Here is a 21659-nt window from a genome sequence, read left to right as displayed (position 1 = left end):
CACTGGGAAGGTGGCCGAGCGCTGGGCCAGGCTGCCGGCGCTGAGGACCCTCCATCCCTGGAGATCTTCAAACACCCCCGACGCGGTCCTGGGTCCAGGCGACCCTCCCTGAGCAGGGTTCGGACCAGGAGATCTCCAGAGGTCCCTGCCATGCTGTGACTCCAAGAGCAAGCCCGGGTCATCGTCACCGGGGTGGGAGGTGACGTTGCAGGGCTGCGTGGCCAAGCCCAGCGCCTTGGGTTGCGTTTCCCCCTCTGTGCTGGGGGTGCTGGTGGTGTTGGCATGCAGCCCGTCCCCAAAACAACCGGGGGGGGGGCGAAGAAGGGGACCCAGTGGCAGCAGGGGGCAGTTCCTCTGCGAGCAGACTGGTGCGGCTGGAGAAGAGCACTGGGGAAAGGCAGCGCTGAGACCCGGCGTGGGTCTGGGCTGGGGAGCCGTCCCCGCCTCAGTTTCCCCAGGAGGAAAGGAGAGGGATAGTGCTGCCCCCCCCGCTGCGGGCTGGGGTCTGTGTCTGTGCGGGTTATTGAAGGGTTGGTGGGGGGGTGGGGGGGGTGGGTGTGGAGCTGGATGCATGGAGGGATGGAGGATGGGAGGATGGATGGATGGATGGATGGATGGATGGATGGATGGATGGATGGATGGATGGGGATGGAGGGAGAGATGGATGGACGGAGGGAAGGAGGGAGGGATGGGAGGATAGGAGGATGGATGGGTGGATGGATGGAGGGATGGATGGATGGAAGGATGGGTGGAGGGACAGATGGATGGATGGACGGATGGACGGGAGGATGGTTGGGAGGATGGGAGGATGGATGGGGATGGAGGGAGAGATGGATGGATGGATGGATGGATGGATGGATGGATGGATGGATGGATGGATGGAAGGAGGGAGGGATGGGAGGATAGGAGGATGGATGGGTGGATGGATGGAGGGATGGATGGGAGGATGGTTGGGAGGATGGGAGGATGGTTGGATGGATGTGAGGATGGATGGATGGATGGATGGATGGATGGATGGATGGATGGATGGACGGGAGGATGGATGGAGTGATGGAGGGATTGGTGGAGGGACGGATGGATAGACGGATGGATGGGAGGATGGTTGGGAGGATGGGTGGATGGATGGACGGATGGATGGACGGGGGGATGGAGGGGAGGATGGATCGAGTGATGGGAGGATGGATGGATGGATGGATGGATGGATGGATGGATGGATGGATGGACGGACAGGCAGAAAGCTGGGCCAATGATCCAGCATCACGGCCATAGGGGACCAAGGGCGCTGCCAGAGGGTGCGATGCCCTCGATGGGAGCAGACGCCTGGTGCAGTGGAAGGGAAGCCGGGAGGGTCCCGAGGGAGCTGGCAGCCATCAGGGCTGGGCCGGAGACCACCGTGCTTGGGGAGAGAGGGACGAGCCCCACGGCCCTGTCCCACGTGGGTGGCTCCGCAGCGGCTGGGGCTGCGGAGGAGACGTGGGGGGAGAAGAAAAGAGCCCAACAAAAACTCCCGGGGGAAGGGAAGCGGGCGAGGTGGCGGCGGATATTTGTGAAGGAGCTGGGAAGGGAAATAAAAGGCGGAACAGTCACCTCGGGGATAAAGGAGACAAAAGGGAGGGAGGTTGGTGGCGGAGAGCCGGCTCCCGGCATGCCAGCCCCCCAGGCCGCTGAATGGGCGACCAGCGGGAACTGGGCGTAATTGGGTAACGGAGAGAAGGCTAATTGCCAAAACCGGCAGGGATTACCGGCACCGCCAGCCTCCGCGCCGGGGCCCGGGCCCGCCGAGGGCAGGGGGACGCTGGGGGTTGTGCCGGGGGGAGGTGACCCCGCGCTGGGCTGTGGGGTGGCCAGGGGTGGGTGTTCCCCGCCGTGGGATGCGGCCAGCGAGGGGCAAAGGGGACCCGTCCCCCCCAGGGGTGAAGCCGGTGGGGTTGGGCTACCGAGCCCGCCTGCGGGGCCAGCTCCTGCACCCGGGGCCGGCGTCCCCCGAAGGGGCAGACGCTGCGGCGCGGGGACCCGCATCCCGCTGCCCGTGGCGTGGACCACCCATCCCGCGCCGGCCAGCTGGCCCGGCCTCTCCAATCCGATTAGGATCATGAGTAAAAAAACCAGCGGACCCGGCGTGAGGAGAGGGGGCAGAGGGCTGAAAGGGCCCGGCGGGGTCAGCGGAGCCGGGCCCTGCCATGGCGGGCGTGCCGGCGTTTGACACGTCGCCAAAAGCGGCGGCTCCCGACCCGCGGGGACCTGCCTCCTCTCGCTGGGTTCGCGTCCCCCCGTTGGCGTCCCTGTGCTTGATGCCTCAGGGGGCTCCTGGGTCATGGCCGGGGTCTTCGTAGTGAGGTTGGAGAACCCACGTCCCCCCCCGTTTTCCCTCACTCCTGAACCATGGGGGTCCCCCAGGCCGGCACCCTTGTGGCAGCCGGGCAGGGTCACCCTGCAGGGAGGACCGGGCTGGGTGCTCAGACCTGGCCTTGGGTGGATGGATGGAGGGAGGGATGGATGGATGGATGGATGGATGGATGGATGGATGGATAGCTGGATGGATGGGAGGATGGATGGATGGATAGATGGATGGATGGATGGGAGGATGGATGGATGGATGGATGGATGGATGGATGGATGGATGGATGGATGGATGGATGGATGGATGGATGGACAGATGGATGAGAGGATGGATGGATGGATGGATGGATAGATGGATGGATGGGAGGATGGATGGATGGATGGATGGATAGATGGACAGATGGATGGATGGATGGACGGATGAATGGATGGATGGATGGATGGGAGGATGGATGGATGGATGGATGGATGGATGGATGGATGGATGGATGGATGGATGGATGGATGGGTGGGAGGATGGATGGGAGGACGGGCTTCTGGCTCAGCAGCACCCAGCTGGGGTTGTCCATCCCGGCGTCTCCCCTGGGGACACGGGGGGCCCTCCTGGGCTGCCGTGGTGCCGGGCAAAGGGGCGCAGGAGGGCCGTGGGCGATGGCAGGGCTGTGCCCGTCGCGTGGCGGCTGGGCTGCTGTCGCTGCCCCTGGCTGCGGCTTTCGGAGAGTCTTCCCGAGTGAGTGGAGGTGGGCTGGGCTGGGAGAAGCCTGGTGAGATGGGGACGCCCTGCTGGGACCTGCGGGAATGGCCAGCAGGTCACTGGGCCACCTTGCCAAGGCAGCTGGGCCACCAGGATGGGCTTGCCCAAGGCTGGGGAGCTCTCCTGGTGCCGCTCGAGGGGGTGGCATGAGCCAGAGAAGGTGGGGGACAGGGGACATTGCTTATCCTGGGTCTGAAAGCCGCCGGCTGTGGTGGCATCCCCGTCGCTGCCTGGGCCCGGTGTGGCTCTTGCGACTTGTTAATGTATTTTTTTTTCCCCAGAAAGGCTTTTTATGGTTGGTTTGTTTTTTTTTTTAAGCAGAATCTTGGTGTAAGGAAAAAAAAACAACCCTGTGCTTGGGAAGGGAAAAGGGTGACTTGCAGAAGGTCGTGCGGTTTGGTGGCCGGGGCAGGCTGCTGCGCTCCGGGCTTCGAACGTCCTTTCTGCCCCTTTTTTTAATTAATTTGAATGTTTTATTATGAACAGCAGTGACCTTTCCTGCAGGACGGAGGTTCTGGGTCTCCAGTTGAGCAGCCACTGGTTTGCTGGGATAAAGGGATGGGATGGGGGAATGGGTGGTGCTGGGCCGGGATGGATCCTGCCCTGCTGGTGGTGGTGGGGTGTTTGGGGTGGCGATGCCGGGAGGGGGTGGGAGCATCCCCGGCTCCGGGGGCTGACGGTGTGTCCTTCCCCCCGCAGCCTACAAGACGGTGTGCGGGGTCAACGGGCCCCTGGTCGTGCTGGACAACGTGAAGGTAGGACCCCGGCTGCCGGCGGGTGGCGAGGGGACCCCTCGCCCGTCACCCCTGGGGTTGCGCGGGGACCACCGTGCTGTCCCTGCCAGGGCCCGGCTGCCGGCCCCCCTCCCGGGCGCGGAGGGTGCAATGGGGGTCTGTGTCCCCCGTCCCCTGTCCCCTGTCCCCTGGGCTGGGTCCTCCGGCAGCTCCGAGCTCCCTCCTCCGGCCACGGCGGCGGCAGAGCCCCGCTGCCCGCTGGCACACGGGCGTGCTGGCGTGGGCACAGGCGTGGGGACGCGTGTGGGCGCGCTGGGGGGGCCGTGGCTGCGCTCTGCCGGGGCGCCCTGCGCTCCCCCCGGGTCCCCCTGCACCCAGCCACCTCCTGGCCCCTGGCCCCTGTGCCCCTACCAGAGCTCCAGCTCCTGTCCCCTGTGCCCCTGCCCAAGTTCCAGCTCCTGTCCCCTGTCCCTTGTGTCCCTGCCCAAGCTCCAGCTCCTGTTCCCCATCCCCTGTGTCCCTGCCTGAACTCCAGATCCTGTCCCCTGTCCCTTGTGTCCCTGCCCAAGTTCCAGCTCCTGTCCCCTGTCCCCCATTCCCTGTGTCCCTACCAGAGCTCCAGCTCCTGTCCCCTGTCCCTTGTGTCCCTGCCCAAGTTCCAGCTCCTGTCCCCTGTCCCCCATTCCCTGTGTCCCTACCAGAGCTCCAGCTCCTGTCCCCTATCCCCTGTGCCCCTGCCCAAGCTCCAGCTCCTGTCCCCTGTCCCTTGTGTCCCTGCCTGAGCTCCAGATCCTGTCCCCTGTCCCTTGTGTCCCTGCTCAAGTTCCAGCTCCTGTCCCCTGTCCCCCATCCCCTGTGCCCCTGCCCAAGCTCCTGCTTCTGTCCCTTGTGCCCCTGCCTGAGCTCTGTCCCCTGTCCCCTGTGCCCCTACCCGAGCTCCAGCTCCTGTCCTCCATCCCCCGTCCCCTGTCCCCCTACCCACGCGTGGCTCCATGTGGGACCCTGGTCTGAGCGAGACCCCCGTCACAAACCCCAGCTCGGCCTGTCCCCCCAGCACCGGGTGGCACCCGGGTGGCACCCCCTGCCTGTCCCCGCTCCCGCAGCAGGCGCTGGGTCCCCTTGGGTGGGTGCTGGGCCTTTCGGCGTCCCCGCACGGCCCGGCCAGCTGGGACCCTCCGAGGGCTTTGTTGCCCGGTGGCTCGTTGCTATGGCCCCTTTCCCGCCCAGCCCGGCGGGATGGCAATTAATAAGCTCGATTAAAGAGCCAGACGGTGGCGGGAGGTTCCTTCGCTTTGTCGTCCTTGATGCAAAGGTCTTTACAGGAGAATTAAAGTCCAAAGGTCTCAGCGCTGGTGGCTGGGAGCGAGGAGGAGGAGGAGGAGGAGGAGGAAGAGAGCACAGAGTGTGCTGGACAGGCAGGGCTGCTCTGTCCCACGGGGGTTGGCCATGGGGGGGGTCCCCAAGGGGTCCCCGAGGGCTGCCACCAGCTCTCGGGGTGGGGGGTGTTTATCTGGAGCGGCAGGTTCTCAGAGACGCTGCTTTGTGCAGGCGACGGGTCCCTCTGCTTCTGGTAGGGAAAGGGGGTGTCTGAGAGCGCCCCCGGGGGGAAGGGGGCACCCTGCGGTGTCGGGGAAACTGAGGCACGGAGCAGTGCCACAGCGTGGAGCACGCTCCGGGGTGGAGCAGGGGGGAGCAACACCTTCCCCCCCCCCCCCCCCCCCCCCAACACCTCCTCCTGCCTGGGCTGGTGGTGCTGGTGGGTGCTGCCTGTTGACATCGTGACATCGGCTCTGTGTGTGTGTGTGTGTGTCCCCACTGGTGTTCGGTGGGTGCAGGGAGCACGACCCCCCCCCCCGACCACAGGAGGGGAAACTGAGGCAGCGCTGGCAGCCAGGCCCGTGCAGGCAGGACTGGGGGGACAGGGGGCTGCAAAGGGTGGTCTGGGGGTGAAGGAGGAGAGGAGCCCCCCTCCACCCACCCCACCCCCCCCCGTCCCACCCTGACCTTGTCCTTCCAGTTCGCCCAGTACGCCGAGATCGTGAACTTCGTGCTGCCCAACGGCACCAGCCGCAGCGGGCAGGTCCTGGAGGTGATGGGCCCCAAAGCCATCGTCCAGGTGAGCCCCCAGCGCGGTGGGGAACGTGGTGGGACTGGGGACACATGGCCTGGGGCTCTGTCCCGGGGCTCTGTCCCCCTCCAGCGGTGGCTGCTGCAGCCGGCAGGACCCTGCCGGGCTCTTGTCCCAGCTCTCCCAGTGTCCCTGGGCCCAGCAGGGTCCTCCTCGCTGGCCCACCACCCTTCGGCTGGAGCCCGGCGGGGGCTGTGCCGGGGCTGGCAGGGTGGCACCGGCGGGGATGGGGCTGGTACCCGCTCGGGGCAGGAGCATCTGGGTGACAAAGTCAAGGAGCATCTGGGTGCCAAAGTCAAAACCGACGGCATCTGCGCAGCCTCGGTGCTGGGTCTCCATCCTGCCGTGCCCCTCCTCCCCTTGCCCGAGCTGCCCACCCACGTCCCCCCCCCACCGTGTCCCCACCGCAGCCTTCTTGGGACACCCCCCCCCCCTCATCCCTCACCCCCACTTTCTCCCCGTTGGCCTCCCTGGGCTGCCCCGTAAGGAAAACTGGGGACCCTCCTGCCGTCACCCCACGGCCCCCAACCCTCGGCGGGGCCAGCACCGGAGTGGGTTCCCGGGGCGGGGGGCACGGAGCGGGCAGGCTGCCCCCCAAAACCAGGGGCAACCGAGCAGCGTGGTTTCCCCCTGAGCAGCGGGGCTGTTTGGGGCTCTCCTGCCCCAATTAGCCAGGGTCCCCTCCTGCCCGCCTCGCCCCCCCAAATCCGCTAGCCCAGGGCTCGGGGTGGCCGCACAGGCGACCTGGCCGGGTTCTGGCTGGCGAGCCACCAAAGCTCGCTGCTCTAATGCCGCCCGGCCCTCTGCAGCGCCCTTTTAATCCTATTAGGGAGTCAGCCTCGGGAGGGGAGGGGAGGGAGAAAAAAAAGGGGGAAAAAAGGAGCCTTTTGCAGCAGCGGCGGCTTTGGGGGGGGGGCTGACCTGCGGGCACCCGCGGGCACCGGGGTGCTGCGGCCGTCGCCTGCCCTCGTGCCTGCCGGCACCCCCGCCGCCCGGTGAGCCCCCCGGCTTTCCCAAGCCCACCCTTCTCCCAGGGGCCGCCCGGCTCTAATTAAAGCAGCGATCTGGAGGTTAATTAAGACAAATGGTGTCAAATATTATACGGATCAAAATGCCTTTGGTTTCCCTGCCCCGGGCCCTTCTGCCGTGCTCGCTGCATTACCCAGAGTGTGACCCACCCCCCTGACCGCCCCCACCCCCCCTCCCCCCGAGCCAAAGCCCCTCCGAAGGGGGTTTTCTTAACCCCGGGGTCTCTTTTATCCCCGCTCCCTGATGAGGTTTGCAGGTGAGCGGGGATCACGTCACCTCCCCACCGAGAGCCCCCGCTGCCCCCGAGCCCCCCTGACCCTCTGCGCCCGCTAATCCCTGCTAATTGCCCCCCACCCGCCTCTTGCCCCGGGGTCTCCGCAGGTGTTTGAAGGAACGTCGGGGATCGATGCCAAGAAGACCTCCTGCGAGTTTACGGGGGACATCCTCCGGACCCCCGTCTCCGAGGATATGCTGGGTAAGCCCGGCCTGCTGCTGAGCCCTGGCACGTCTCGGTGGGTGGGGTAACCCGGGCACAGGCAGTTTGGGGGTGTTGGGGTCTCGGGGTTTAGCTCTGCTGCTCCCCAGGGGCCGAGCGCATCCCTGGGCGCGCTCTCTGGTCCCACCCAGCGTTGGGGATACGGTGACAGTCGCCCTCGTACGGGGCTAAAACACCCCCCTGAGCCCGCTCCGCCCGGTTATCCCGGGAGAAAAAGCCTGGCCCAGGCTGGGAGAAGGTTTCCCGGGTGAGAAGGGGCGAACTCCAGCCCGCGGTCATGCCGTTAGCACCCTCATCACCTCGCCCTCGGCGGAGCCGGGGGCTGCCCAGGCGTGAGGAGGCGCAGGGTGACCGGCCACCGCTGTCCCCACGGGGACACCCACCCGGGGCAGAGCTGGGTGCTGGCAGACACCCACGGCCCCCAGCAGCCGTTCAAGTTCCACCCCGGGCCCTCGAGCCCCCGCCACCGGCCGCGTTCGAGGCTCCTGAGGGAGCCCCGGGGAGCTCGCGGGGGGCGCAGCCGGTGACGGCGGTGGCTGGGGGTCCCGGTGGAGGGACCTCGGCTGGCGCACGGTGTCGCTCCCCGGTCGGGGGCCGAGTGTCTCCTGCCATCCCCTTCCCATCTCTGCCGGCAGCGCCAAACCCGGGCCGAGCCCTGCCTGCAAAGGGCAGCGGTAAAGGGCAGCCTGCCCGGGGGGGGGGCAGGTGTCGGGCCCGGTACGGCACCGCGCGGTGACGGCCGCACAGGTCCCGGCTCCCCGGCAGCGGGCAACGAGCCCCCCGCTCCTTTCCCAGCCACCGTCCCCCTTGTCCCCACGCAGGGTCTGGGCGTGAGTCCCCCCAGGAGGGGACAATGACCAGGCAGGGGTACGCAGAATCCATCCCAAGCTGGCCCAGCTGCTCCCCTGCTTTGGCTCGAAGGGGGGGGGTTGTTTCCCCTTCCTCCCGCCCCAAACTGGGCTGGGGTCCCCCGGGCACTGGGCTGCGTCGCCCTTTCCCTCCCCTCCCGCCGCTCTCTGTGCCACGGCGAGCCCCACGGTGCCTGACCTTTCGTGCTCCGTGCCCCCGCCGTCAGCCTGATCCGCTCTGACAACAGCCCCGGCGAGGGGGGGGGGGGGTCAGCGGAAAGTCCCATGGGGGTGACAGCGGCACGCGGGGGGGGTGCCGGTGGGGCGGGTTGGGGACACCCACGGCACGGCGTGGCTGGCACACCGGCTTCGCCGGGATCGATCCCGCGGCTCGGCGCCGGCCGATGAGGCCGATGCAGCGATGCAGCGGGTCTCTGGGAGCCTTGTGGGGCCCCCCACCCCGCCGGGGGGGCTGGTATGGTGGTGGTGGGGGGGGTGCCTCGGTGTCACAGGCACTGGGGAGGTGACAGAGGGCGGCTCGAGGTCCCCGGGGGACCTGCCCCGTGTGCTGGCGTCTTCCTGCCCCAGGGGCTGGGGTGTCACCCGTTGATGGGAACACCTCGTCCCCCAGCCGGCGGGGGGGGGGGGGGGGGGGCTGTGGGGCGCAGCCCCAAGGCTGGGGGTGCCTGCAGCCACCCAGGGTGCAACCCCCTCCGCTCGTCACCCGCCGCCACCCAGCGTGGGGACCCGGGGGGTCCTGGGGCACCCGTGGGTGCTCTCCCTCCCCCGGGTTGCCGCAGGGCCGGGGACCACCAGCTCTCCCTCCTTGCAGGTCGGGTCTTCAACGGCTCCGCCAAACCCATCGACAGCGGCCCCCCGGTGATGGCCGAGGACTTCCTGGACATCAACGGTGCCGGCGACGGGCTCTGGGCGCCTTTCACCGGCCGGGAGATGCCGGCGGGTCTCGGGGGCAGCCCGGCATCTGGGGATAACGCCGTGGTCTTAGGGCCAGAGCGGCCCCACCGTGCTGCCCCCACCCCATCTCCCCGGGGAGGGGTCCCTCCACCCCCATTGGGGTGCCCTGGGTGGGGGTACGGGTGCCGGGGGGGTGGTGCCTGGTGAGCCCATCCCGCCCCAGGCTTGGTGTGGGGTGGCCGCGCTAGTCCAAGAGCTTCTTCCCGAGCTCCGGAAGCTCTCGCCTAATTTTTTGGCCTAATTTTGGGGGCGATCCCTCCGTTTCGGGGTGCCTCATTCCCTTCCCTGCTCCAGGCCAGCCCATCAACCCCCACAGCCGCATCTACCCCGAGGAGATGATCCAGACCGGGATCTCGCCCATCGACGTGATGAACAGCATCGCCCGCGGCCAGAAGATCCCCATCTTCTCCGCTGCTGGGCTCCCCCACAACGAGGTGGGTCACCAAGCCCCCCCCCCGCAGCAGGCAGGGGAGGAGGAGGAGGAGGAGGATGGAGGAGGCAGCCGGCGGGGGGGATTTGGGGGAGCTGGAGCCCGTCTCCTGCATCTCCCCTCCCCGCTGCGCTCAGCCTCCCTGCTCGGCTCTGCTCGCCGTGGTGGGCCAGACCCACCTTTTGGGGTGGCTGTTGTGTTCCCTGACCCCCCCCTTCCAGCCACGCAGGGCGATGGGCTGGTGGACGCAGGGGAAGGGAAGCGCCCGCGTGCCTCAGTTTCCCCTCCTGCGCAGCGAGGGGTAAAGCAACCCCAGGAGCTGCTCGGGGGCAGGGGAGGGGTGATGTGGGCTGATGTGGGGTGCCCGAGCCCCTGGGGTTGGGGGGGGCTACAGACCACCCCGTGGCCCCCCACGCGCGTGGCCGTGCCGGGTGCTGGCAGTGCCAGCGGGGTCCACGGGCGCACCGGGGCGGTGGGTGGGCAGCGCTGCCCCGGGACCCCCTCCCCGGCCCAGAGGGTGACGCGATGGGGTGGAAAACCAGCCCTGGCAGATGGGGAGCGGCCGAGGGGGGTGGCCACGGTCAAGTCAGGGTCTGGCCCCACAGCCGCTGTGCCACGGCGAGGGTATGGGGGGGACCCCGCTCCCCCCAACCCCTGGGGCTGGGTGGGCGGCTGGGGGTGCTGGTGCCCGCCCCGGGGGTGCTCTCTCCTTCCTATTTGTCCCATCTCCATCCCCTGGCCCTCGCTGCCGCGGGGGCCGTGTCTCCTGGTGGTCCCAGAGGGGTTGTGGCCCCCTTCTGGGGGGGGTCTTGGCTGCGGGCGCTGGCCCCCTCCTGCCCGCCCGTCCCCGTCCCGCTGCAGATCGCCGCCCAGATCTGCCGGCAGGCCGGGCTGGTGAAGAAGTCCAAGGACGTGGTGGACTACCACGAGGACAACTTCGCCATCGTCTTTGCTGCCATGGGGGTGAGTCGGTCCCGGGACAGGGCGGCCCAGCCCGAATTGCACAGGACGTGTCGGCAGCCTTGCTGCCACCTCCCTGCACTGCCCCGTCCCGCTCCTGCCTCAGTTTCCCCCGCTCCCGCTGACCGTGGGCCCTCTCCTCCCGCGTGGGCAGGTGAACATGGAGACTGCTCGCTTCTTCAAGTCGGACTTCGAGGAGAACGGCTCCATGGAGAACGTGTGCCTCTTCCTCAACCTGGCCAATGACCCCACGTGAGTCAGCCCCGTGGCTCTGGCACACGGCTCTCCTTCTCCTTCTCTCTCCTCTTTCTCCTTCTCCTTCTCTCTCCTCTTTCTCTTTCTCCTTCTCCTTCTCTCTCCTCTTTCTGCTTCTCCTTCTCCTTCTCTCTCCTCTTTCTCCTTCTCCTTCTCTCTCCTCTTTCTCCTTCTCCTTCTCTCTCCTCTTTCTCCTTCTCCTTCTCTCTCCTCTTTCTCCTTCTCCTTCTCTCTCCTCTTTCTCCTTCTCCTTCTCTCTCCTCTTTCTCCTTCTCCTTCTCTCTCTCTTTCTCCTTCTCCTTCTCTCTCCCCTTTCTCCTTCTCCTTCTCTCTCCCTTCTCTCCTTCTCCTTCTCTCTCCCCTTTCTCCTTCTCCTTCTCCTTCTCCTTCTCCTTCTCCTTCTCCTTCTCCTTCTCCTTCTCCTTCTCCTTCTCCTTCTCCTTCTCCTTCTCCTTCTCCTTCTCCTTCTCTCTCCCTTTCTCCTTCTCCTTCTCCTTCTCCTTCTCCTTCTCCTTCTCCTTCTCCTTCTCCTTCTCCTCTCCTTCTCCTTCTCCTTCTCCTTCTCCTCCTTTCTCCCCTCCCCACACCAAGGACCTGATCCATCCCGGGTATATCAGGGTGCAGTGGGGCAGCCGTGTCCCCATCCCCTCCCACAGAAGCTGGGAGCTGATGCCCTGGGTGGGCAGCGGGTGCCTCCCTCCCCCTCTCCGGCCATTGCCCGGTCCCATCTCGGGGTCCCCGAGAGCTGGGGTCCCTGGGGGTGCCTGTCACGCCGCAGGGAGGCCGTGCAGCTCAGTGCCAAGCGGGCGCCCGCCGGGCTCTGCGTGGTGGGAGGGGGAGTTGGAGTCTGGGGGTGCCCACCCTGTCCCCCTCGCAGGATCGAGCGGATCATAACCCCCCGCCTGGCCCTGACCACCGCCGAGTTCCTGGCCTACCAGTGCGAGAAGCACGTGCTGGTCATCCTGACGGACATGAGCTCCTACGCCGAGGCCCTGCGGGAGGATCAGCGCGTGTCCCCCGGGGTCTGCCCGCTCCCCTCTGTCCTCTCTGGGTGGCAGGGGATGAGGGCTGCCCTGGTGGGGTGCTCGGGGTGCCCAGGGTGCCTGGGGTTCCCGGGGTGCTTGGGGTGACTGGGATGCCTGGGGTGCCCAGGGTGCCAAGGACACCTAGGGTTCCCAGGGTGCCTGGGGTGCCTGAGGTGCCTGGGGTTCACAGGGTGCTTGGGGTGTCTGGGGGTGCTTGGGGTGCCCAGGAGGCTTGGGGTTCCCAGGATACTTGGGGTGTCTGGGATGCCGGGGGTGCTCAGGGTGCCCAGAACAGCTGGTGTTCCCAGGACACCTGGGGTTCCCAGGGTGCTCAGGGTGCCCAGGATGCCAGGGGTGCTCAGGGTACTTGGGGTGTTTGGGATGCTGGGGTGCTCAGGGTGCTTGGGACACGCCGGGGGGTGCTCTGGGTGCTCAAGCCCCCTCCAGCCCTACCGCCAGCCCCCCGCCCCGGCCCGCAGGTGTCGGCAGCCCGGGAGGAGGTGCCCCGGCCGCCGCGGCTTCCCCGGCTACATGTACACGGACCTGGCCACCATCTACGAGCGAGCCGGGCGCGTGGAGGGCAGGAACGGCTCCATCACGCAGATCCCCATCCTCACCATGCCCAACGACGGTCAGCGGCCCAGGGGGGGACACGGGGGTCCCCAAGGGGGGGTGTGCGGTGCCACCGCTGTGCCCGCGCCGGCCTGGGAAACGCCGAATTGTTTTGTTTTCACAAGTTTTGGGGGGAGCACGTGGGATCCATCGGGGTAGCGAAGCTCGCTGGGATGCTTTAGGGTGGCTTTTTTGCCCTCCCTGAGTCATCCTCTGGGCCCCCCCCCCCCAGCGGGGGCAGAGTGCGGGGTTTCACCCAGAGGATGTAGTTGGGGGTGACTCAGACTTGGGGGCACGGGTGCGGGGGTGCCTGGGGGTTGCGTGCACGCACGGGCGAGTCTAAACCGGGCAGTTCTCTGCCTGGCGAGGGGGAACCGGCTCTTGCTCACAACCCCGGGCACCGGTGCAGCTTCCCCGGGGCTGCGCTGCTCCGGTCACCCCCCCCGGCGCGGGGCACGGCCATGTCCCGTGCCTGGCCGAGCAGCCAGACCCCCTTTTTGGGGTTCACACCCACCCTGCTTTCCCCCCCCCCCAGACATCACCCACCCCATCCCCGACCTGACGGGCTTCATCACCGAGGGGCAGATCTACGTCGACCGGCAGCTCCACAACAGGCAGGTTCGTTCCCGTACCCCGGCGGAGCGGAGATGGACCCGGCACCCCTGGGCCCCCCGGCGGGGCGTGGGGCTGGAAACCACCCGGCAGCACCGCGACGAGGGGGGTGCCGAGGGCAGGGGGGGTGCCCCAGTGAGGGCAGCGGTCCCTTGCCTGCACCGGGGGGGGGGGGGGGGTGTGTGCCTGGCAGGGCTGGCAGCGAGCGAACGTGGTGGTGGTGGTGGGGGGTCCCTCTCGCCCCGCAGATCTACCCCCCCATCAACGTGCTGCCCTCCCTCTCCCGCCTGATGAAGTCGGCCATCGGGGAGGGCATGACCAGGAAGGACCACGGGGATGTCTCCAACCAGCTGGTAAGGGCTGGGCAGGAGGGGGACGACGATGGGTGGGGGGTGGGGGGGGGGGGGAGCGGCATCGTTTGCCCCTTCAGAGCCCTCCTCCCCCTACCTGGGGCTGAAAGCTTGACGCTCTCGGCCGTGACGGGCTCAAGCACTTGTTTTTGGCACCCTCCTCGATGTGAGGGGGGGGGTGGTGGTGTTGGGGTAAGGGGCTGGGGCGCCTTTACGCTGGCTGGTGGCAAGTCCAGGGGATGCAAAGCCCCCAAGCGGGGGCAGAGCCGTAGCTGCTCCTGCTGTGAGAATCCCAGGCTGATGGCAAGCTGGATTTTGCCATTATTGTGTGGAAAATAATGATGTGTAACCGTGGGTGCTGCAGAGAGCAGAGGGCTTTGCACAGCGCCTGCAAACCCCAGCCCGGGTATCCAGACCCCGCCGGGGGGGTGTCCCCGAAGCGCAGGGTGACCCCACCCGGGCAGCAAACGGCCGAGCGAAGGCGGCGTTTCCCCCCCTTCCCCCCCCCCCCCCGCCACGTTGCCGCCCCCCAAAGCTGGGGGGTGGCAGGGGGTGTCCGTCTGTCCGGCAGTACGCCTGCTACGCCATCGGGAAGGACGTGCAGGCGATGAAGGCGGTGGTGGGGGAAGAGGCGCTCTCGCCCGACGACCTGCTCTACCTGGAGTTCCTGCAGAAGTTCGAGAAGCATTTCATCAACCAGGGTGAGGGGGGCGGCCGGACCCCAGCCCCGGAGCTGGGGGGGGGGGGGGGGTTCGGGACTGGATCAGGCCCCCCCAGCGTCTCCCCGCTCCTCCCCCTGCCCTGCCTGCGTCTCTCCCCAGGTCCCTACGAGAACCGGAGCATCTTTGAGTCCCTGGACCTCGGCTGGCAGCTCCTGCGCATCTTCCCCCGGCAGCTGCTGAAGCGCATCCCCGAGAGCGTCCTGGCCGAGTACTACCCCCGCGAGGCCAAGGCGGGGCGCGGGGCCGGCCAGCACGGCCCTCTGACCCCCTGCCCCGGCGCTCGGCTTGAGATGGGTGCCTTTGGGGAGGCAGCCCGGCCTCCCCCAAACCTCCACGGAGCACCCAAAGTTGGGAGGGGGTGGGCTGGGGTTTGCTGCGGGTCCTTGGCCCCGGCGCCCAAAGCGGGGAGAAACCTCCTCTCCTGGCTCAATAAAACCAGCGTGGTCACCAAATCCCGGCTCCGTGCTCTTGCGCGTCCAGCTCGGTGGCCTCGTGGTGGCTCGGTCGCTGCGATCTCAAAGTGCGAAGTTAAGGCGACCTCCCCAGAGGGGTTTGCTGCAGTCAGACAGGGGAACGGCGTTGTTTGCCCGTAGAGCAGCGGGCGACCGGGAAAGGGGGGAGAGCGGGAAAGAAAAGGGGAAATAAAGTGACAAGAGGACAGAGATCGATCCCTGCCACCACGGTCCCTGTGGTCCCGGGTCCAGGCAGCGTCCCGCCGGTCCTAACGACCGTCGTGGCCCTTGGTGGGGGAAGCTTCCCAAGTTCGGGTGCTGAGGAGCCCTTTTCATGCCCAGCAGCAGCCCTTGCTCCTCCTCTGCGTCTCCGCCTCTTCTGGCTCCATTCGATGCCGATCGATCCTTCTTGATAACGGTTCTCAGGCTCGTCCCTGGCACCTCAGAACAGGACAGCACTCGTGAGACAAAACAGAGCCCTCCTGCCTCCGCAAGGCTCCCTCCTTCGGCTGTGATCTCCCCCCCACCAGGTTTCTAGAAGGGAGAAGCAGACGGCAGCACCTCCATCCTTTTGCTGTTTCCTGCCAGAGGAAGAAGTGGCTCAGCTCTGTCCTTGCTCTGCCCAGGCCACCAGGACCTCCCGAGCCTGGCATTCCCTTCCCAGGATCAGCAACTGCGCCTCAGGCCGCTGCAGGCTGGAGTCAAGGTGTCAGCCTGACTTTCGGAGTCCGTCTTCCTGAGGACAAGGTTGAGAGACAACGGCTGGTTTCGGACCGACTCTTACAGCACCCCTGCTCCGTTCCCTTCCCACCCCTGCTCCGTTCCACCCTCCTGCCTGCACCCCGCGGGAACAGCCCTCCCTGGGCACCCCCCGGCAGCGGCTCCTTGCCCAGCGGCGCGGGAAGGTCCCCCAGCTCCACCGAGCTGCCGCCTCCTCGAACCACGGCGGCTGTTTCAGGTTGAGGTGACCTGGGAGGCGTAAAGGCCGTGAGATGGGGGGGCGGGGTAGGGGTGCAGAGCTGCACAGGGAAGGTCCTGAGCGAGTTTCGGTTCCCCCTCGAGCCCCCGGGCGCCGCCCTGGATGGGGGTTGCTCGCCCCGTCACCGCCGGCCGTGCTGGGGAACGGGGCGGGGGGGGTTTCACTTCCCTGCGGAGGGGGAGGAGGAGGAGGAGGAGGCACCCTGCCGGGCTCGGGGTGCTGGGTGCCCCCAGCCCCACCGCCATGGCCCGGGCTGGGAAGGCGCCGGGCAGCTCGCAGGTAAGGTCTGGCGTCGTCCCCACGCGTGTTTCGAGGACACGCGGTTGGCCTCGGTGGGCTCACACGCAGCCGGGTGGCCCCAGGGGGGAGTGGGGGGGTCCCTTGCGACCCTCCCCGTGGCCTCTGGGTGCTGCAGGCTCAAAAGATGGTTTATGGGGGGGGCAAAACCCAGCCAGAACCGGGTTTGCTCCTGCAGCTTCAGGGAGCCGAGATCATGGGGGCGGGGGTGGGGGTCAGCACCCTTTGCACGGCCCGAGCCCCCCGGCTGGCACCGGGCTCCCCGCAAAGGGTCCCGGGGGCTTTCTCAGCAGGTACGCCCACCCGGCGGGTACCGCGGGGACCCCCAGCCCACGCGGGGGGGGGGCAAGGTCCCAGCAGCGAGGCTGGCCTGGAGATGGGGGGGCAGGGGGTAGATCCCAGAGGGCATCCCCCACCGGGTTAGGGCTGTGATGGGGGGGGTGGGAGGAACCACCGTCCCACTGGGGGGCTGCCCGGGGGGACCCGGGTAAGCAGACGCCCCCCCCCCCCAGCCCCCCGCACCCAGGGATGAAGCAGCTCCCTGGTCCCAAACATGGGGGACTGTCCCCGAGGACACACGCCTGGGTTCATGCCCGTGTGTACTCCAGGGGTCTTGCCCATGGGCCCTCCCAAAACCAGTCACCCACGTGCTATGGAGGAGGCGGGGGAGCCCCGTGGTGCCAGGGACTGTCCAGCCCCCCCCCATGTCACCCTGGTGTCCCCACACCCACCGGCACCAGCCGAGCTCTGCCGCCAGAGCAGCGTGAGCTGGGGAAAGGGAAGGGGTTGAACAGCTCCTGCTTTCCACCCGCACGGGGGACCTTCTGTGGTGTTTTGGTTCCCTGCAGCCCTCCTGGAGGGACGAAGTAGCGAGGAGGAAGAGGAGGAGGAAGAGGAGGAAGAGGCAGCTGTGGTGCAGGTATCGCCCACCGGCTCACTTGCTCTTTGATTTCTTCCCCCTGCCCGTGTGGCTCTGAGGTGACAACGGCGGCTCCCCCGCGCCGCCCCCTCCAGCCGCGGCTGTGTGCCACGGGGGCCAGGGCGCCGATCCCCGGGGTGTCACGGGCACAGCGGCCTCGGTGCAGCTGGCAGCGTTTTTGGGTGGCTCAGGGCTCACCGAGGCCCGGCAGCACCGTGCCAAAGCAATGCCAACACAATGCCAAAGCAGTGCCAACATAATGCCAAAGCAGTGCCAAAGTAATGCCAAAGCAATGCAAAGCAGTGCCAACATAACGCCAATGCAATGCCGTGTCAACACGACGCTGTGCCAACCCAACGCCATCGCAATGCCGTGCCACACAATGCCACGTCAACGGAATGCAGTGCCAAGGCAACGCTGTGCCAAAACAACGCCGTGCCACCACAATGCCACACCAGCACAATGCCGTGCCAACACAACGCTGCGCCAGTGCCGTGTCAAAGTAGCATTGTTCCAGCTCAATGTTGTGCCAACACAACGCCATGCCAGGCCATGCTGTGCCAAGGCAACGCCGTGCCACATAATGCCATGTCAATGGAATGCCGTGCCACACAACGCCATGCCAAGGCAACGCTGTGCCAAGGCAATGCAATGCCAACACAATGCCATGCCAATGCAACGCCGTGCCAACGCAATGCCGTGCTAACATGACGCCGTGCCAAGGCAATGCCGTGCCAAGGCAATGCCACATGCGCGCCTCTCCCCCAGCAGCAGCCGCCCCTTAGCCCGGAGAGGGGTGAAGCAGAGGAGCGGCTGGCCGAGCTCGAGCAAGGTGAGCCCTGTCCCACTCCCCTGTCCCACTCTCGTGTCCCACTCCCCTGTCCCACCCCCCTGTCCCACCCTGGCACAGCACCTGCACGGGGACTCACGGGTGGCCTCAGCCCCTCACCGGAGCTGGTGACGCCGGTGCCGGCGGGAGGGTCAAGCGGGAAAACCCCCGTGGCGGTGCGGGGCCGGGTGCCATCCCCGGGCCTGGGTGACCGGCAGGGCTCGGCCCGGGTGGGCGCGGGCAGGGAGGGCAGGGTGCCACCCGGGCCCCCTGACCCCCGCCTCCCCACCGCCAGCGTCGCAGGCGCTGCTGGCCGAGCTCTCGGCGCTGGAGATGGAGTTTGAGATCGAGAGGACGTGCCGGCAGCGAGCCGAAGCCTACGCAGCCCAGGTGGGGACGAGCAGCCCGGCAGCCCCCACAGCACCCTGACACACCCCCCAGCACCCTGACACCCCCCCGTAGCACCCTGACACCCCCCGCAGCACCCTGACACCGCCCACAGCACCCTGACACACCCCACAGCACCCCCACACCCCCCCCCTGCAGCACCCTGACACCCCCCCAGCACCCTGACACCCCCCCCAGCACCCTGACACCCCCCGCAGCACCCTGACACCCGCCCACAGCACCCCGACACACCCCCGCAGCACCCCCACACCCCCCCGCAGCACCCTGATACGCCTCGCAGCACCCCCACACCCCCCCTGCAGCACCCTGACACCCCCCCCAGCACCCTCACTACCCCCCCGCAGCACCCTCACACACCCCCCGCAGCACCCTGACACCCCCCACAGCACCCTGACACCCCCCACAGCACCCCACACCCCCCCCGCAGCACCCTGACACCCCTCGCAGCACCCTGACACACCCCCTGCAGCACCCCCACACCCCCCAGCACCCTGACACCCCCCTCAGAGCCCCCGACACCCCCCGCAGCACCCCGACACACCCCGCAGCACCCCCACACACCCCCCCGCAGCACCCGACACCCCTCGCAGCACCCCCACACCCCCCCTGCAGCACCCTGACACCCCCCCCAGCACCCTGACACCCCCCGCAGCACTCTGACACCCCCCACAGCACACTGACACACCCCACAGCACCCCCACACCCCCCCGCAGCACCCTGACACCCCTCGCAGCACCCTGACACCCCCCGCAGCACCCACACACACCCCCCACAGCACCCACACACACCCCCTGCAGCACCCCCACACCCCTCACAGCCCCCCGACAACCCCCCGCAGCACCCCGACACCCCTCGCTGCGGGTGCAGCCCCCCCAGCTCGGTGGGTGCAGTAGCAACCCCGACGCTGGGGCTGGGGGCGGGGGGGGGGGGGTGTCTCCATCCCACCCAGGTGAAGCAGGAGAACAAGCACCTGAAGCGGCTCAGCCTGGCCCTGCCCCGGGAGGCGCCCCCCGAGGAAGACCCCGAGCCTGCCCAGCAGCTCAAGGGTGAGCCGGGCTGGGGGGGTCCCGGCCGCAGAGAGCGAAGGCAGGGGCAAAGCTCGGCCCGCTGCCCCGTCTCGGTGTCCCCTAAGCCCGGCTCAGCCCGGCCCCGCGGTTTTAGGTTGTGCCTGGGCCTTGTTCTGGGTAAACCACGAGAAAGTGATACCGAAATTAAGCGGGAAAAGGCGAAATGAAAGCGCTGCTGCTCACCCTTCCCCCTGCCCATCCTCTTCGCCCGGGTCAGCAATTTCGGCGGCGCTCGCAGCCTGGTGCTCCGTCTGAGAGGGGGGCTGCAGCGAGGGGGGGGGGGTCGCTCTGGTCTCCCCAGTAAGGAGCGATAGAACAAGGGGAAACGGCCTCAAGGTGCACCGGGGGGGGGGGTTCAGGCTGGAGATTGGGAAGAATTTCTTCACCGAAACAGCTGCCCGGGGGGTGTGGGGGAGTCACCGTCCCTGGCGGGGGTTTGCGAGACGGGCAGGTGCGGTGCTTGGGGACGTGGTTTGGTGGCGTTGGTAGAGCTGGGACAAAGGTTGGGCTCGATGATCTCGAAGGCCCCTTCCAACCCAAACTGCTCCGTGAGTCAGTGATTCTACCCGAGGGGGCTGGGGGATGCACCCCTTGGGAGAGAGGCACTGCCCCGGGGGGGGGGTGCCACCCCTTGGGGGACACCCCGCTCCAAGCCCTCCATGGCGAGGTGACGCCGAGACGGTTGGACCCTTGGGGGATGCAGCTTTGGGCAGGGAGAAGGGTGCTGAGCACGGCCTCTGGTGGCCTGCGGGTTGCTCTGCCACCCCATTGCCACCATGATGTCCCTCTGGGTCATGCCCCCCCCCCAGCCCCCAAACCAGCTTCCAAGAGGGTCCCTTTTTCTCCCAGACCTGCAGGAGAAGCTCTCCTGGCTGCTGGCGCAGCGGAAGGACCTCACCATCAGGTCCAGGAGCTGCAGAGGGAGAACCAGGACCTGCAGGACGAAGTACCTCCTGGGACCCCCACTGGGACACCCTGGCTGAGCAGGACCCCCCCCTCCCCCCCCCTCCCCCCCCCCCCCCCCCCCCCATGGCAGTGTGCTCCTTCATCACCCTCCTCTTCTTCCCCAACTCCCGCTCATCCCTGTAGCTCCTTGCCGAGCTCGGGACAGGTTTTTGGGGAGGAAGGACCCCTGCTCTGCAGCCCCTCACCATCTCCCCGATGTCCCTGGTGGGGGGGTGGGCTGGGCACGGCGGGACCCCCCCGGCTGAAGCCGGGGCTGAGCGGGGGCTTGTCCGGCCGCAGCTGGAGACGGTGCAGGGGGAGCGGCAGCGCCTGCGGGCGGCCCTGGGCACCAGCCAGCGGGCGCTCAAGTCCTTCAAGAGAGGTGAGTTGGGGGGGCTGGGTCCCCACCACCGTGTCCCCCCCTCCTCATCTCACTGCCAGCCGGTGAAGGAGCAGCTGGCGGCTCCCAGTGCCACCAGTGCCACCCAGTCCGGCGAAGCCGAATTGCTGGGACGTGGGTGCCCCCGTCCATGGGAGGTGGCTGCGCCAAGGCCCCCTGTGGTGGCGTGCACCCCTCCCGTGACGGTCCGGCCCCCCCCAAGACCCCTCTCTCCCCTGGCAGTGTCCCAGATGGTCACCCAGGATTACTGGGAGGCCGTGCAGCAGCTGGAGCTGGAGCAGGACCTGCGCCTCCACGCCGAAGCCTTCGCCACGAGGTGCGCCCGCGGCCCGGGTCACCCTCCCTGTGGGTGCTGGGGGCGGGGTAGAAGAGCAGGGGGGGGCCTCCTTGCTCTCAGGGTCCACCCCAATCCTCAGCCCATTGCTGGTTCGCCCTGGGTCCCAAGGGGATGGGGATGCTGCCGGGCACCCACCTGGATGAGGTCGGGTGGGTTTTGCTCCCAGAAAAGGTTTTTCTCTCGCTGGGGTGAGCCCAGGGGCTCGGTGCCCCCCTGACCCCCCCTCCCCTCCCCATCCCAACGGGCAGATGCTGGTACAAAAGCAGGAGGCGAACCGGCAGAGCACCATCCTGCTCCAGAGCGCGGAGCCCAGCGCCCAGCTGCTGGCCGCCCTGCAGGAGGTGGGACGCCTGACCCGGGCGCTGGAGGAGGCCGGGCAGGAGCAGCAGCAGCGGGTGAGGAGGGGTCCCCAAGGGTGGGTGACACAGCTTGGGGTAGGGGAGCAGGGCTGGGCTGTGGCGCGGCTCCGGGGCTGGCGGTGCTTTCCCCTGGGTGCAGGAGCCAGCTGCGGTCAGGATCAGGCCCCGCCATCGCCCATCCTGTGAGCCTGGAGGAGTTGTTTTTCCCATGAATTTCCATTTTATGCGCTGGAGGGGTAGGGGGGTCCCACGGCTGGGCTCCCACCAGGCTGGCACCCCCCCCAGCCCACCAGGGTGCCGTCACCCAACCCAAAATTGCCCTATAAATCAGCTCGAATTTCCTTCCAAGCGGCCAAAACGTCGGGCTGGCGAGCACCCGCATCCCTGGCAGGGATGC

The 21659-nt window shown here is 67.7% G+C and overlaps 2 protein-coding genes across 2 annotated transcripts; one reads left to right on the top strand and one right to left on the bottom strand.

Annotated features, from left to right (window-relative positions):
• The first annotated feature begins 282 nt into the window (after positions 1-282).
• ATP6V1B1 (ATPase H+ transporting V1 subunit B1) lies at positions 283-15685 on the top strand. The gene is made up of 15 exons (XM_086464878.1): positions 283-448; positions 3794-3849; positions 5846-5944; positions 7367-7460; positions 9162-9239; positions 9599-9738; positions 10596-10697; positions 10849-10946; positions 11827-11959; positions 12464-12605; positions 13122-13204; positions 13447-13551; positions 14120-14249; positions 14370-14500; positions 15311-15685. Exons 1-15 carry the CDS (start codon positions 283-285, stop codon positions 15683-15685), a joined length of 1932 nt encoding a protein of 643 aa, XP_086321004.1.
• Positions 521-3752, bottom strand: LOC147415738 (uncharacterized). Its single transcript, XM_086464345.1, has 5 exons — positions 3588-3752; positions 2961-3130; positions 2493-2876; positions 775-942; positions 521-563 (listed from the first exon to the last, which is right to left on the bottom strand). Exons 1-5 carry the CDS (start codon positions 3750-3752, stop codon positions 521-523), a joined length of 930 nt encoding a protein of 309 aa, XP_086320471.1.
• Positions 15686-21659: the final 5974 nt, after the last annotated feature.

This window comes from Leptosomus discolor, chromosome 4, assembly GCF_034619465.1.
Source record: "Leptosomus discolor isolate bLepDis1 chromosome 4, bLepDis1.hap2, whole genome shotgun sequence".
NCBI lineage: Eukaryota > Metazoa > Chordata > Aves > Leptosomiformes > Leptosomidae > Leptosomus > Leptosomus discolor.
Note: the sequence above shows the minus strand (reverse complement) of the source record. Positions and strands in the feature narration are given on the sequence as shown.